General features: G+C 41.9%; 1 protein-coding gene across 1 annotated transcript in view; it reads right to left on the reverse strand.

Annotated features, from left to right (window-relative positions):
* Window positions 1-5,911: 5,911 nt before the first annotated feature.
* USP53 (ubiquitin specific peptidase 53) overlaps window positions 5,912-15,600 on the reverse strand; it is a 40,527-nt gene continuing 30,838 nt past the window's right edge. Inside the window, exons 14-15 of the mRNA XM_077278506.1 lie at window positions 8,561-8,660; window positions 5,912-7,980 (exon numbers count right to left, since the gene is read on the reverse strand). Of these exons, the coding sequence (XP_077134621.1) occupies window positions 7,107-7,980; window positions 8,561-8,660 (974 nt within the window). The 3' untranslated portion in view covers window positions 5,912-7,106. The remainder of the gene's footprint in view (window positions 7,981-8,560; window positions 8,661-15,600) is intronic.

Genomic DNA, 15,600 nt, shown 5'->3' on the forward strand with positions numbered 1-15,600 from the left:
ATGTGAGGTGGTCCCTAAAAAAAATGTTTTATAAATTTTATTGTATAAATGAGAAATCGCTGGTCAAATTTTAACCCTTATAACTTCCTAGCAAAAAAAAAAAATTGTGTTTCCAAAATTGTGCTGATGTAAAGTAGACATGTGGGAAATGTTATTCATTAACTATTTTGCGTCACATAACTCTCTGGTTTAACAGAATAAAAATTAAAAATTGCGAAATTTTTAAAATTGTCGCCAAATTTCCAATTTTTTCACAAATAAATGCAAAAATTATCGATCTAAATTTACCACTAACATGAAGCCCAATATGTCACGAAAAAAACAATTTCAGAATCACTAGGATCCATTGAAGTGTTCCTGAGTTATTACCTCATAAAGGGACACTGGTCAGAATTGCAAAAAATGGCCAGGTCATTAAGGTCAAAATAGGCTGGGTCATGAAGGGGTTAAACGAGTGGTACCAACAATTTTGACCACATGTGTATGTACACATCGAACACCAAACCTATTCTCCCTTCCACCACAACCTCACTTTTTCCCCACTCATGTTGGAAGTACCCTTACCCAGGTCTGGGCCTATGGTTATAAAACACCTGGCTAAAAGAGCAGACGATCATGAATTCTAAGCGCTTGTCTGCTGCGTCCAAAGTGCTGCCGGCTATTAAACACAGGTGAATCCAGATTTTTTTTTCTTTTTTATATATTGTCTAATACAATACATTTTACTAGTGAAATTTATGTTGGGGAAGCTTGCGTCTCCGCAAGATAAATTAGACATGCTGCAGTCTGGAAAGACGCGCCGTACGTCTGTCTCCGCAGGTGAGCCACCGGCATATCTATGCATAGTAGACATGGGATTTATTGAAATGCCATCCACTATACTGTAACATCTGGACGCTGCAGGTTGGACTCTGTACAAGTACACAGCGTCCAACCCGCAGCGTTTACTGATCGTCTGCACCTACCCTCAGTCACCTGTCACTAAAATCACTATTTATTTTCTGAGATAGTGTACCTGCACAACAATATTAGCCCAAACAATTTTGATTAGGAACTGTGGACTTCTGCCTGCACAACACTAATAGAACAAACTAGCTTGATGCTGGAAGGTTGATTTCACACAGGACAGGATCCTAACTATAGGAAAACTTGCAACAGCTTCTCTGCGCTGTTACACTTCACAAAATGGCATCAACAATACATGTCTTTTTATATGGAGAGGGACATGTGACTTCAGTAGCCAATGACAGAAGCCCTTGCATCTGGACAATGTGGCATGGTTTTGTCCCCTGATAGTGTGTACATTCCGGCAGCCAAAGTCATTTAAAAAAATAAATAAATAAATTTGGACACACCTTCTCATTTAAAGATTTTTCTGTATTTTCATGACTGAAAGTTGTAAATTCACACTGAAGGCATTAAAAGTATGAATTAACACATGTGGAATTATATACTTAAAGTGAACCTGTCACCTGAATTTGGCGGGACCAGTTTTGGGTCATATGGGCGGGGTTTTCGGGTGTTTGATTCACCCTTTCCTTACCCGCTGGCTGCATGCTGGCCGCAGTATTGGATTGAAGTTCATTCTCTGTCCTCCGGAGTACACGCCTGCGCAAGGCAATATTGCCTTGTGCAGGCATGTACTACGGAGGACAGAGAATGAAATTCAATCCAATATTGCGGCCAGCATGCAGCCAGCGGGTAAGGAAAGGGTGAATCAAACACCCGAAAACCCCGCCCATATGACCCAAAACTGGTCCCGACAAATTCAGGTGACAGGTTCCCTTTAACAAAAAAGTGAGAAACAACTGAAAATATGTCATATTCTAGGTTCTTCAAAGTAGCCACCTTTTGCTTTGATGACTGCCTTGCACACTCTTGGCATTCTCTTGATGAGCTTCAAGAGGTAGTCACCGAGAATGGTTTTGAATTCACAGATGTGCCCTGTCAGGTTTAATAAGTGGGATTTCTTGCCTTATAAATGGGGCTGGGACCATCAGTTGTGTTGGGCAGAAGTCTGGTGGATACACAGTTGATAGTCCTACTTAAGACTGTTAGAATTTGTATTATGGCAAGAAAAAAGGCAGCTAAGTAAAGAAAAACGAGTGGCCATCATTACTTTAAGAAATGAAGGTCAGAAAAATTGGGAAAACATTGAAAGTGTCCCCAAGTGCAGTTGCAAAAACCATCAAGCGCTACAAAGAAACTGGCTCACATGAGGACCGCTCCAGGAAAGGAAGACCAAGAGTCACCTCTGCTTCTGAGGATAAGTTTATTCGAGTCACCAGCCTCAGAAATCGCAGGTTAACAGCAGCTCAGATTAGAGACCAGGTCAATGCCACACAGAGTTCTAGCAGCAGACACATCTCTACAATAACTGTTAAGAGGAGATTTTGTGCAGCAGGCCTTCATGGTAAAATAGCTGATCATTGATCATTCACCGAACTGTGACCGAATGTTGCCGACTTTGAAGGAAAATGTTTGGGAATCCGAATACTAATCTGAATGAGCTACTTTCGTGCCCAATTTGAGATTGGCAAAGGTTTTCCATACAATTTCGTTCATCTCCAGTCATGACAACCCAGCGGCGCCCCGCCATCACGTGACACTGATTGTCAATGTTCGGGACCAGTGACACGCTTCCAACCAGTGTGTGTTGAATGCCGCTGTCAGTGACAGTGGCGTTTAACTTGTTAACAGCTGCGGGTGGACCTCTGATCCACCTGAAGCTGCTAGAAGCACTTTGTGACTGATTAAATCAGAAATTATGTGCAGGGAAAGATGCAGACTCACTGCCGGAGCCCACTTCAAAGGCAGGGACACGAAACATGTCGTATACATACGTCATCCATAGTGAAGGGGGTTGAAGAAAAGGTCTGTTTTCATTCTTGTCCATACATCAGCATAATGTAGTAAGAGAAAAGTACAAGTCTTGGAAAAAAATACAATTTATTACTGAAACATTTGATCTTTGATTGTCTTCACATAAGGACATATTCATAGAGGCTTTTTACAGAGAATATCAAACGATCAGTACACAGATGTCAAAAATTGTAACAATATAATGCCTACCTTCCAATGATGGACACTATTGACTGCCTTTACTACAGAGAATGCTGTCCTGCATCCTTGCAAGTCAAGTTCAGCTGTGCTATGCAGCTTGGGAACAGCAGCAGAAACTAACCCACTGAGCTTCATATGTGGAAGTCGGCGGCACAATCTTCCTCTGTGCCAAGGTTGCTTAAATAGTGCTTAATGAGTTTGATGGTTTTAGTGCAAATTTTGCCCTTAAAATATAAAAAATACCCCCTATTTTTTGCAATTTAAAGCTCTCAAGTCCTAATGATAAACCATACTACTACTATATCAGATTCAATCGCTGCCCTCATTTTATACATAAAGGCAAAGGAGATCTTTGTACCTTAGTTTAGTGAAAAAAGTAGTGTGCTTGTCTGTTTTTTTTTTTAGAATAAATGGGTTAACATTGACCCTATATCCCCGATAATGCTTTATCGGCATTAAATGCTAAAAAAAAAAGCATTCAGTTAAATTCACAAGAAAATTCTTTGCATTGAACTTATATAAAATGTGGACGTATCCCTTCAAGATTTGTAGCTCATCTGCTAGGAAAAGGAGTAAAAATCCTCTGGGGGCCATACAATCTATATGTTTTGACTTCTCATAATTCTATGAGGTTGATAAATATGATCCTGGTAATTCAGATTACTCTCTCTAACAAAATTAGTTAGGCTTATACAATTAGTAAAATCAACCAGAAAACTTTTTTTCCACTAAATATTGCACATTAAAGTTCCTTTGATAACCACAATATCAATGGTCTAGCTCTCAAAATATACAAAAATTTACAAAAATATGTAACATTTAAAAAAAACAAAAAAAAAAAAAACACATTGCAAGTCAACATAAAATAAAAAAAAGTCAAACCCAACACATAAAAGAAATGTTACGACATTTATATATATTGTTCTAATATTACAAGCCATTTCAAAATAGAATTTCCTGTAGTACAAATCTAGATTTTCATGTCAGGACACAAAATATATATGTATAAATAGGCACAGAAGCAAAGCCATACAAAGGTAAGAGGTCACATTCTACAAATAAGAGGTTGTCACTTGTACTCAAGACACATTTCATTGAAATTATAAAACCAGTAAAATAAAGAGCGCTTGCTCAGATCCAATAAAACCGCTTCCAGTGGAGTGTATCTGAAGAAAGGCTTTACCCGGGTAGAAACGATACTACATGTACACAGCAGTCAGCGGAATCAAGGCCTCTGTTCCAGACAGGGTTGGACAAGATAGTGTGTGCTGCCGACTGCGCCACAAAATGGACTGGAAAATAGTGTTAAAACCAAAACATTCACAAGAAATAAGTTAATATGCTTTTGAGGCTTTTTTGGAACTATAAAACCATAAGTGTAGTTTACGAGTCTGAAGGATTCAATGTGACAATTATACCAAGTCATGTCAAAAGAAAAAAAAAGCAATCATACCGCCACTTAAGGCATATAAATGGTAGTGTCCGTATTAGGCACCGTCACACTCGGGATAATCCTTTTGAGAAATTTCTGTGACATTCTATACATATAAATGTTTTTGTTTTTTTCTGAAGCCTGTGCAAGAAATCTTCCAGCCTTCCCCCCCTGATAATTGGGGAAGTCATTGAAATTTTGGTAATCTGTCACATGTAAATATAAGTTTTGGTCAATTTAGACACTGATGAATTAATCCTCAAATCCAAGCCAAAATCTGCAGGTATTACGCTGCACAGAATTAAGAGTGTTCGCTGTATGTTAACCCTTGTAATGCAGATTATTTGCACTAGATTTGGATGCAGCTTTGAGAACCCCATTCTTACATATTATACTGTAACGCATCTCAAAAAAGCCTAACAACCAAAACCAACATAGGATCCTATAGTGATTTCAGTTTTGTTAATGAGACATGCATGGGGTCCAGATATGGCGCCCATACTGCATCTATCTAAAGACTATCTTAAAGGGAATCTGTTCCCAAGTTTTGCTAATCTGAAGACAGCAGGAGACAGAGGCTGAAACACAGAATTCAGGGATGGGTCACTTGTCAAAGTGAGTGCTGTAGTTCACTAACTGTGAAGGATCACCAAGAGCTTAACATTGCTGGACTAGTCTGGCAACACCCACTCCTGTGATAAGCAGCTCACTGTTTATGGACTTTATATGCACACAGAGCCTGGCATTGGCGGGGTTAGCTTTCTCAGCTCTGCTTTATTCTAAATCTGAAAGCTGTGATTGTGTCAGAACGGCTGCACCGAGTAATCTAAGTGATACCTCGCTGGATTCAGCTTCTTTTTGTCTACATCTGGTTGCTCGCAGATGAAGTAACAAAAACCTGCTGAGAGATTCCCTTTAAATGCTTGTTCCACACTTTGAAATGGTCTGATCTCAGGGGTGCCAGCAATCGCAAGTATAGGGATCTCCATTCAAATGGTAGGAACAGCCCACCTGTCCTCATGATTGATGAAATGCCCAGTCATTGGATACTTATGTGGACAGGCTATAGGTTGTAATTGTGGGAAACATGTTCAAATTTGGATCATGAGGAAAAATGTACGTGCTAAAAAAGGACAGCCCAGACACGTTATTAATTCTTCCTGAGCTCCAAGTGAAACTCCACCTTTGACCAAGACTCACTACATAGTCAGCAAATGATTCATCATTACCTGCTCTTCCTGTTATTTTACCTTTAGCTCTCCATGTAGACAAAAAAAAAAGAAGTTTTGTTACAAACTGGAAACAAGCTGCCACTAGTAGCACACAACTGCTCAAACACCTCCCCCAATAGGGTTGTATTTTGACAGATTTGGAATTGGCCCCATCTACAGAAATTATTTATATATATATATATATACACACACACATTAAATAATATATTCTCAGATGCTGGATTTTCCATTTGCCAACTGTACAGTCAATGTATTAAAGATGGAGCTTCACTTAATCGTCACAAAATGTTGCAATATTAATTATACAATATTTCCACAGTATTTTGGCAATTTCGGAATTCTTACAAATGTTTAGTCTTTGGATACCATAAAAATTAAAAGTGTGCATATATAAAACATTCAAGGCCAGTATTTAAACCTCTGACGTTCCAGACTCTGTGGGTGTCATGGGCACAATGGGCATAAATGTATCACAATGCACCAATTAGTCAATGTGTCCCCTTTGCCGGTAGTAGCCACACGTGTAATTCATTTTGGGCTTAATGAAGACAGCAGTTGAGACAGAAGTAGAACAGTAAAAAAAAAAATTAAAAATTATGTCGCAACCAGTCAACTAATATTATACTACATATTTAAAAAAAAAAAAAAAAAAATTCACTTCTGGGAAAACAGAAAAAGGCAAATTCCCCCTTCCATAAAATTCCACCTATGTTTATATACATCTGTTTAATGACTGTGTGCAAATTCCAATGAACTGGTTTACATGACCTATAAAAACTAGTGATGAGCGAACGTGCTCGGATAAGAGGTTATCTGAGCATGTCCAGGTGCTAACAGAGTGTGCTCGAATAATAGTCCCCGCGGCTGCGAGTCTAACAGACAATCCCTGCATGTGTCGCAGCTGATGAACAGCCATGAAACATGCAGTCGCACGGACTTGAAGATTTTATTCAAGCTCACCAAAAACACTCTTAGCACCCAAGCATGCTCAGATAACACCTTATCCAAGCAGGTTCGCTCATCACTGATAAAAACTTATTAAGTTAGCACTTCGTTATTAACTGGAGAGAAATCCTGGCTTTATCATGATCCAATCCAGACTTTCGAGACCTATCCCTGGGGCAATAGATTTGAGGTCCTTAAATAGATGACTATAGATAGACGTGGTGCAAATTCAGCAATATTCATTTTCTGCAATGCATTATGCCCCCTGGTGTTAAGGACAGGGGTTGCCACATTCAGGGGCAGTTGGATTTTCAACTCAATTGTGCATGCAGGATTTGGAAGAATTTCTAGCAACATGAATGCCATTGAAGCTAAACCGACCAGTTAGAAATGGAGCCTCTAGGAAAGGCGTCTCGCTCTGTTGGGGGCTCAGCCTACCTATTACAAGGTACACCTCCAAAAGCTTTTGATCTGGAAAGCGAATGATGGGCGTTCTCAATGCTTCTATGGTAAGAAGGTTCAGTAACGGTCTCAGGGACTTGTAAGTGCCCGGGATCCCTGTGAAAGGCTGTGCTTTCAGTCACATAGACCTTGGGCTTCTGATGGTATTTTAACCTATAAGTGTCAGTCATACAGTTGTCCACAGAGAAGTATGTAGTGAGGGCGACTGTATCATTTACATGGGAAATGGGATCCATCTCCAGAGTGGGGTGAAGCATATTGGGCCGGCAGTCATACACTGAAGATCCAGACACATTTGGCATAGTAAATTGTAGATCGCTGCTGTGATACGGGTCCTTCTTTGGATAGTAGTCTATATCAGCGTCTGCTCTGAGGAAATCACCAGGAGAATGCCTCTCGGCACTGACTGCCGGTATATGAGGCAAGGTGTCTAGATGCGCAACAGAGGCGGCCGGTGCAAAGCTCTGCTCCATTCTCGACACAGCACTTCGTGTATACTTCTTGGGGGGAAGAGGAGGAGGTATATCATTAGAGTCCCGGTGATTTACACCGCAGCCGTCCTCTCGAATGTAGGACAGCTCTTCATCAGATGCAAAATATGGAGTGTTCATGTACTGCACCCTATTGCACTGTGCGGACGGGCTGCCAGGAGAGTTCGCTTGTCCATTCATCAAAGGGGAATGCTCAATGTGCAAACAGCAATTCTCTGGAGTGTAGGGCGACAGATGATAAGACCTTTCTCGGGAGTCTTCCGCTTTGTTCACCTGCACCTCTTTGATGTTGTACTCTTTACGTAACGACAGGGTGGGGGAACGGATGTCCTTTTTACGGTCACCAATTTGTTTCCTTTAGGAGAAAGAAAAAGTTAATTAAACTTGAAACTGTACTAAGGACAAGTTCCAAAATGAAACCATAACTTTAAAGGAAAAAGTGACTTATGCTAAATTTCTAATGGAAAAAAAAAAGCCAGCGCAGATGTTCCCAAAGCTTTCCTGCAGCGGACAGATGTCCCCTTGTAATAAAGGGGATATTCTACAATATTCTGTCCTCATAATGGATAACCCCATTTTTACAACTACATGGTAATTTAAGACCCGATTTGTTTCTGTGGCCAGAGATTATGAGTGTGAACTCTAGTTAATGATATTTTAACATTTTTCAAGTCGTTGGTCATTTTATAGGTGAACCTTCAGCTTGGTCATTGTGCGAACACAGCTTCTAAGCCCCATGCAAACATTATGTATTGTGATTGCTGCTGACCCTGTTGAGGCTGTGCTGTGGTTCTGAATTTTCTCTAAAAAAAAAAAAAAAAAAAAAAAAAAAAGCCTTCTAAAAAGTATTGTGTATACAAATGAGCAAAACCCATACTATGGTACAGTAAGAACCCCATTCCTGTATCAATGCAGGAAACAAGATTCACCCCTACCTTTGACCAGATGGACTATGCACATGCAAGGCCTCACGTGGAACCGGGGATAACCGATCTTCATATCTACTACGCTCCAAGCCATTATAGTCGAAGTAGCCTTAAATATAAAATAATTGGCATTAGTTTATAGAACTATAATAACCACAATCACTATCATCCCCCACACTCCAAAAGGAGAAAAAAATAAATGTAAAAGTAGATGTGTCCTTTAAAAAATGTGTGTGTGTTATCTACATAGTAGAACATGGGATTAATAGTGTGAAAATCTCCAGCTGCAATTCCATAAGCTGCACAGCAGATGGCAGCAGTGGCCCACCAGAACCGCACACACCACCAGGGAGGCATGCTGGGAGTGAGTAATGCTCACTGACAGCAGCAGGGTTGGTCTCCAGGATTCCAGTCCATGTAAAAATAGAAGCGTTATTTTTCTCTTCTGCTGACACAGAGAACCATGCATGGCTAAAACCAGCTAGTGATTCGGCTGAGGAGCTCGGCCCAGGGCTCTTTACAAAACTAAATATGGCAGATGTTCGCATTCTGGCCTGACGAATCAATGCTGCATTACCTGAACAAGGGAGGTGGAGCGGCTGGACATCACGTGGAAAGTTATTCTTTTTACATTGTATAAACGTTTCATTAAGTTCACACGTTAGACTTCGGCTACATGCACACTTCCATGTGACATCCCAGTGCGGCCCCCTCAGACAGCACACTGACCCACGGGGCTTCATTAAAAAGGATGGCCACTGCTTTCATATCGATACCTTATCCTTAAGGTAGGGCATCAATGTCTGATCGGTGCGGCATCCCGCTGATCAGCTGTTATCGGTGCCAGTGGGGGCAGCCGCCAGCTGGAAACACTTGTAGGGGCCACCATGGGATACTACACATCCGCCTCACATCGGTCCGGCATCCCACTGATCAGCTGTTATCAGTGCCAGTGGGGGCAGCCGCCAGCTGGAAATACTTGTAGGGGCCGCCATGGGATACTACACATCCACCTCACATCGGTCCGGCATCCCACTGATCAGCTGTTATCGGTGCCAGTGGGGGCAGCCGCCAGCTGGAAACACTTGTAGGGGCCGCCATGGGATACTACACATCCGCCTCACATCGGTCCGGCATCCCACTGATCAGCTGTTATCGGTGCCAGTGGGGGCAGCCGCCAGCTGGAAACACTTGTAGGGGCCGCCATGGGATACTACACATCCGCCTCACATCGGTCCGGCATCCCACTGATCAGCTGTTATCGGTGCCAGTGGGGGCAGCCGCCAGCTGGAAACACTTGTAGGGGCCGCCATGGGATACTACACATCCGCCTCACATCGGTCCGGCATCCCACTGATCAGCTGTTATCAGTGCCAGTGGGGGCAGCCGCCAGCTGGAAATACTTGTAGGGGCCGCCATGGGATACTACACATCCACCTCACATCGGTCCGGCATCCCACTGATCAGCTGTTATCGGTGCCAGTGGGGGCAGCCGCCAGCTGGAAATACTTGTAGGGGCCGCCATGGGATACTACACATCCGCCTCCAATTCAATAGTGCAGTAACAAGCCCCGGTCACAAGTAGACGGCCATGCTCCGCAAGTACTTCCGGCCGGCGGGATGCAGAGTGCCGGCCTATCGGATGGGAAAGTAGTGGACAACCTCTAATCCACAGACACCAGTTTTAGAAACAGATCAGCATCTCCACTCTGTGAGACTCCAGAAAGGTCCGATCCCTGCATCATTTGCTTTTCACTGATCCATTGTGAAGAGTTGATCAATAAATGAAAGTTCAGGCAGTCTACCTCCTTCACAAGGGGACCAATTTCAGGTTTTAGAGTTTTCGTTTTTTTCCGCTGCTTCCTCCCAGAGCCATAACTTTTTATGTTTCTGTTCATGGCCATATGAGGGCTTGTGTTTTGCGGGGCGAGTTGTATTTTTGAATGACACCATTCATTTTACCATATAGTGTACTGGAAAACAGGAGAAAAATTCAAAGTGGGGAGAAAATTGCAAAAAAACGCAATTCTGGCAAGGTTTTTTTCTTTTTCATAGGGATTGTTTTCACAGTGTATATTTTGTTGTAAAAATCTCACAATATGATTCTCCTCATCAGTAGGATTACAGCAATACCAAACATGTCCAGTCTTTTTTATTATTTTAGGGGTGGGGAAAAAACTTCTGGTTGTGTCGCCATTTTCAGAGACCCGTCACATTTTCATTTTTCAATGTCAATGTGTGAGGTCTTTTTTTTGGGGGGGGGGGGGGATGATATTTTCATTGATCCAATTTTGGGATAGATCAGATGTTTTGATGGTTTCAAAGAAGCTCCGTAATGACAAGTATGGAGGTCTTCAACAGACCTGTTTGAATAGCACCTATTGATGCACTGCGATCACGTCACAGGTGCACCGACGGGCACATAAAATAGTACACCTTTAACCCCTTCACCCCCAAGGGTGGTTTGCACGTTAATGACCGGGCCAATTTTTACAATTCTGACCACTGTCCCTTTATGAGGCTATAACTCTGGAACGCTTTGACGGATCTTGGCGATTCTGACATTGTTTTCTCGTGACATATTGTACTTCATGTTAGTGGTAAAATTTATTTGATATAACTTGCGTTTATTTGTGAAAAAAATGGAAATTTGGCGAAAATTTTGAAAATTTTGCAATTTTCCAACTTTGAATTTTTATGCCCTTAAATCACAGACATATGTCACGCAAAATACTTAATAAGTAACATTTCCCACATGTCTACTTTACATCAGTACAATTTTGGAACCAAATTTTTTTTTTTGTGACGGAGTTATAAGGGTTAAAAGTTGACCAGCAATTTCTCATTTTTACAACACCATTTTTTTTTAGGGACCACATCTCATTTGAAGTCATTTTGAGGGGTCTATATGATAGAAAATACTCAAGTGTGACACCATTCTAAAAACTGCACCCCTCAAGGTGCTCAAAACCACATTCAAGAAGTTTATTAACCCTTCAGGTGTTTCACAGGAATTTTTGGAATGTTTAAATAAAAATGAACATTTAACTTTTTTTCACACAAAATTTATTTCAGCTCCAATTTGTTTTATTTTACCAAGGGTAACAGGAGAAAATGGACCCCCAAAGTTGTTGTACAATTTGTCCTGAGTACGCTGATACCCCATATGTGGGGGTAAACCACTGTTTGGGCGTATGGCAGAGCTCGGAAGGAAAGGAGCGCCATTTGACTTTTCAATGCAAAATTGACTGGAATTGAGATGGGACGCCATGTTGCGTTTGGAGAGCCCCTGATGTGCCTAAACACTGAAACCCCCTACAAGTGACACCATTTTGGAAAGTAGACCCCCTAATGAACTTATCTTGATGTGTGGAGAGCACTTTGACCCACCAAGTGCTTCACAGAAGTTTATAATGCAGAGCCGTAAAAATAAAAAATCATATTTTTTCACAAAAATGATCTTTTTGCCCCCAATTTTTTATTTTCCCAAGGGTAAGAGAAGAAATTGGACCCCAAAAAATGTTGTGCAATTTGTCCTGTGTACGATGATACCCCATATGTGGGTGTAAACCATTGTTTGGGCGCATGGCAGAGCTTGGAAGGGAAGGAGCGCCATTTGACTTTTCAATGCAAAATTGACTGGAATTGAGATGGGACGCCATGTTGCGTTTGGAGAGCCCCTGATGTGCCTAAACATTGAAACTCCCTACAAGTGACACCATTTTGGAAAGTAGACCCCCTAAGGAACTTATCTAGATGTGTGGTGAGCACTTTGACCCACCAAGTGCTTCACAGAAGTTTATAATGCAGAGCCGTGAAAATAATTTTTAGTTTTTTTCTCAAAAATGATTTTTTAGCACCCAGCTTTGTATTTTTACAAGGGTAACAGAATAAATTGGACCCCAAAATTTGTTTTCCAATTTGTCCTGAGTACGCTGATACCCCATATGTGGGGGGGAACCACTGTTTGGGCGCATGACAGAGCTCGGAAGGGAAGGAGCGCCATTTGGAATGCAGACTTAAATGGATTGGTCAGCAGCCGTCACGTTGCATTTGCAGAGCCCCTGATGTACCCAAACAGTACAAACCCCCCACAAGTGACCCCATATTGGAAACTAGACCTCCCAAGGAACTTATCTAGATGTGTTGTGAGAACTTTGAACCCCCAAGTGTTTCACTACAGTTTATAACGCAGAGCCGTGAAAATAAAACATCTTTTTTTTCCCACAAAAATGATTTTTAGCCCCCCAAATTTTTATTTTCCTAAGGATAACAAGAGAACTTGGACCCCAGAAGTTGTTGTTCAATTTGTCCCGAGTACGCTGATAACACATATGTTGGGGTAAACCCCTTTTTGGGCGCACGGGAGAGCTCGGAAGGGAAGGAGCACTGTTTTACTTTTTCAACGCAGAATTGGCTGGAATTGAGATTGGACGCCATGTCGCGCTTGGAGAGCCCCTGATGTGCCTGGACAGTGGAAACTCCCCAATTCTACCTGAAACCCTAACCCAAACACACCCCTAACCCTAATCCCAACGGTAACCCTAACCACACCCCTAGCCCTGACACACCCATAATTCTAATCCCAACCCTAATCCAAACGTAAATGTAATCCAAACCCTAACCCTAACTTTAGCCCCAACCCTAACTTTAGCCCCAACCCTAGCCCTACCCCTAACCCTACCCCTAACCCTAAACGTGACTGAAATATGTGGCACTGAAATACGTGGCACTGAAATATGTGACACGTGGCACTGAAACACGTGGCACTGAAATACGTAATACGTGGCACATAAATACGTGGCACATAAATACGTGGCACATAAATACGTGGCACATAAATACGTGGCACATAAATACGTGGCACATAAATACGTGGCACTGAAATACGTGGCACTGAAATACGTGGCACTGAAATACGTGGCACTGAAATACGTGGCACTGAAATACGTGGCACTGAAATACGTGGCACTGAAATACGTGATACGTGGCACTGAAATACGTGATACGTGGCACTGAAATACGTGGCACTATGACTGTCAGAAAATGTTCATTAAACGGTTAGGGGTGAGGTTAGGGGTAGAGTTAGGGTTAGGGTTTGGATCCCTTTATCACCTTGATGGTGGTGGGTGGCTTTTCAGTGTGTTTTCTGTTTTTTTTTCGATAAAAATGCATGCGTTTTTAACGCAAACAAACGCATGTGCTTAAAAACGCAAGAAAATACTGCAGGTTGTATTTCTGAAAATGAACGCATGCAGAAAAAAACCGCATGCGTTTGAAAACGCGACCAAACGCGTACAAAAAAACCGCATGCGTTTTCAATGTTAAATATAGGGAAAAAACGCTGCAGACAAAAACGCAAGTGTGAAACCAGCGACGCTTTTTATAGCAAAAAAGTTTTTGCGTCTCCACATTTTGAGACCTATAATTTTTCCACATTTTGCTCCACAGAGTCATGTGAGGTCTTGTTTTTTGCGGGACGAGTTGACGTTTTTATTGGTAACATTTTCGGACACGTGACCATTTTTGATCGCTTTTTATTCCGATTTTTGTGAGGCAGAATGACCAAAAACCTGCTATTCATGAATTTCTTTTGGGAGAGGCGTTTATACCGTTCCGCGTTTGGTAAAATTGATAAAGCAGTTTTATTCGTCGGGTCAGTACGATTACAGCGATACCTCATTTATATCATTTTTTTATGTTTTGGCGCTTTTATACGATAAAAACTAAAATATAGAAAAAATAATTATTTTGGTATCGCTTTATTCTCAGGACTATAACTTTTTTATTTTTTTGCTGATGATGCTGTATGGCGGCTTGCTTTTTGCGGGACAAGATGACGTTTTCAGCGGTACCATGGATATTTATATCAGTCTTTTTGATCGCGTGTTATTCCACTTTTTGTTCGGCGGTATGGTAATAAAGCGTTGTTTTTTGCCTCGTTTTTTTTTTTTTTTTCTTACGGTGTTTACTGAAGGGGTTAACTAGTGGGGCAGTTTTATAGGTTGGGTCGTTACGGACGCGGCGATACTAAATATGTGTACTTTTATTGTTTGTATTATTTTATTTAGCTAAAGAAATGTATTTATGGGAATAATTTTTTTTTTTTTTTTTTTTTTTTAACACACACACATGTGGAGAATTTTTTTTTAACTTTTTTACTTTGTCCCAGGGGGGGGGGGGACATTACAGATCGGTGATCTGACAGTGTGCACAGCACTCTGTCAGATCTGCGATCTGCTGTGCAGGGCTGCAGGCTTACCAGCGCCTGCTCTGAGCAGGCACTCGGTAAGCCACCTCCTTCCCTGCAGGACCCGGATGCCGCGGCCATCTTGGATCCGGGACCTGCGGCGAGGAGGGAGGTAGGAGACCCTCAGAGCAACGCGATCACATCGCGTTGCTGCGGGGGTCTCAGGGAAGCCCGCAGGGAGCCCCCTCCCTGCGCGATGCTTCCCTATACCGCCGGTACACCGCGATCATGCTTGATCGCGGTGTGCCGGGGGTTAATGTGCCGGGGGCGGTCCGTGACCGCTCCTGGCACATAGTGCCGGATGTCAGCTGCGATATGCAGCCGACACCCGGCCGCGCTCCCCATCGCGCATGACGTACTATCCCGTCGGTGGTCATACGGGCCCACCCCACCTCGACGGGATAGTACGTCTAATGTCAGAAAGGGGTTAATACAAGTAATTTCAATGGTGAACAAAACATTGCTGTCAGTGGCTATGGCATCTAGATGGTTATTAGAGGGTGGGGGCTCCTTCTTTAACACCATCAGCAGCAATTTTTGTACAAAAGAGACAGCAAACCCAGAGATCTTAAAAATAAAAAAAAAAAAAATACTAAATATGTGTACTTTTATTGTTTTGTTTTTTTTTATTTAGATAAAGAAATGTATTTATGGGAATAATATATATTTTTTTTTTATTATTATTTATTTAGGAATTTTTTTTTTTACACATGTGGAAATTTTTTTTTTTACTTTTTTACTTTGTCCCAGGGGGGGACATCACAGATCATTGATCTGGCAGTGTGCACAGCACTCTGCC

The sequence above is a fragment of the Ranitomeya variabilis genome, chromosome 1 (assembly GCF_051348905.1).
Source record: "Ranitomeya variabilis isolate aRanVar5 chromosome 1, aRanVar5.hap1, whole genome shotgun sequence".
Taxonomy (NCBI): Eukaryota; Metazoa; Chordata; class Amphibia; order Anura; family Dendrobatidae; genus Ranitomeya; species Ranitomeya variabilis.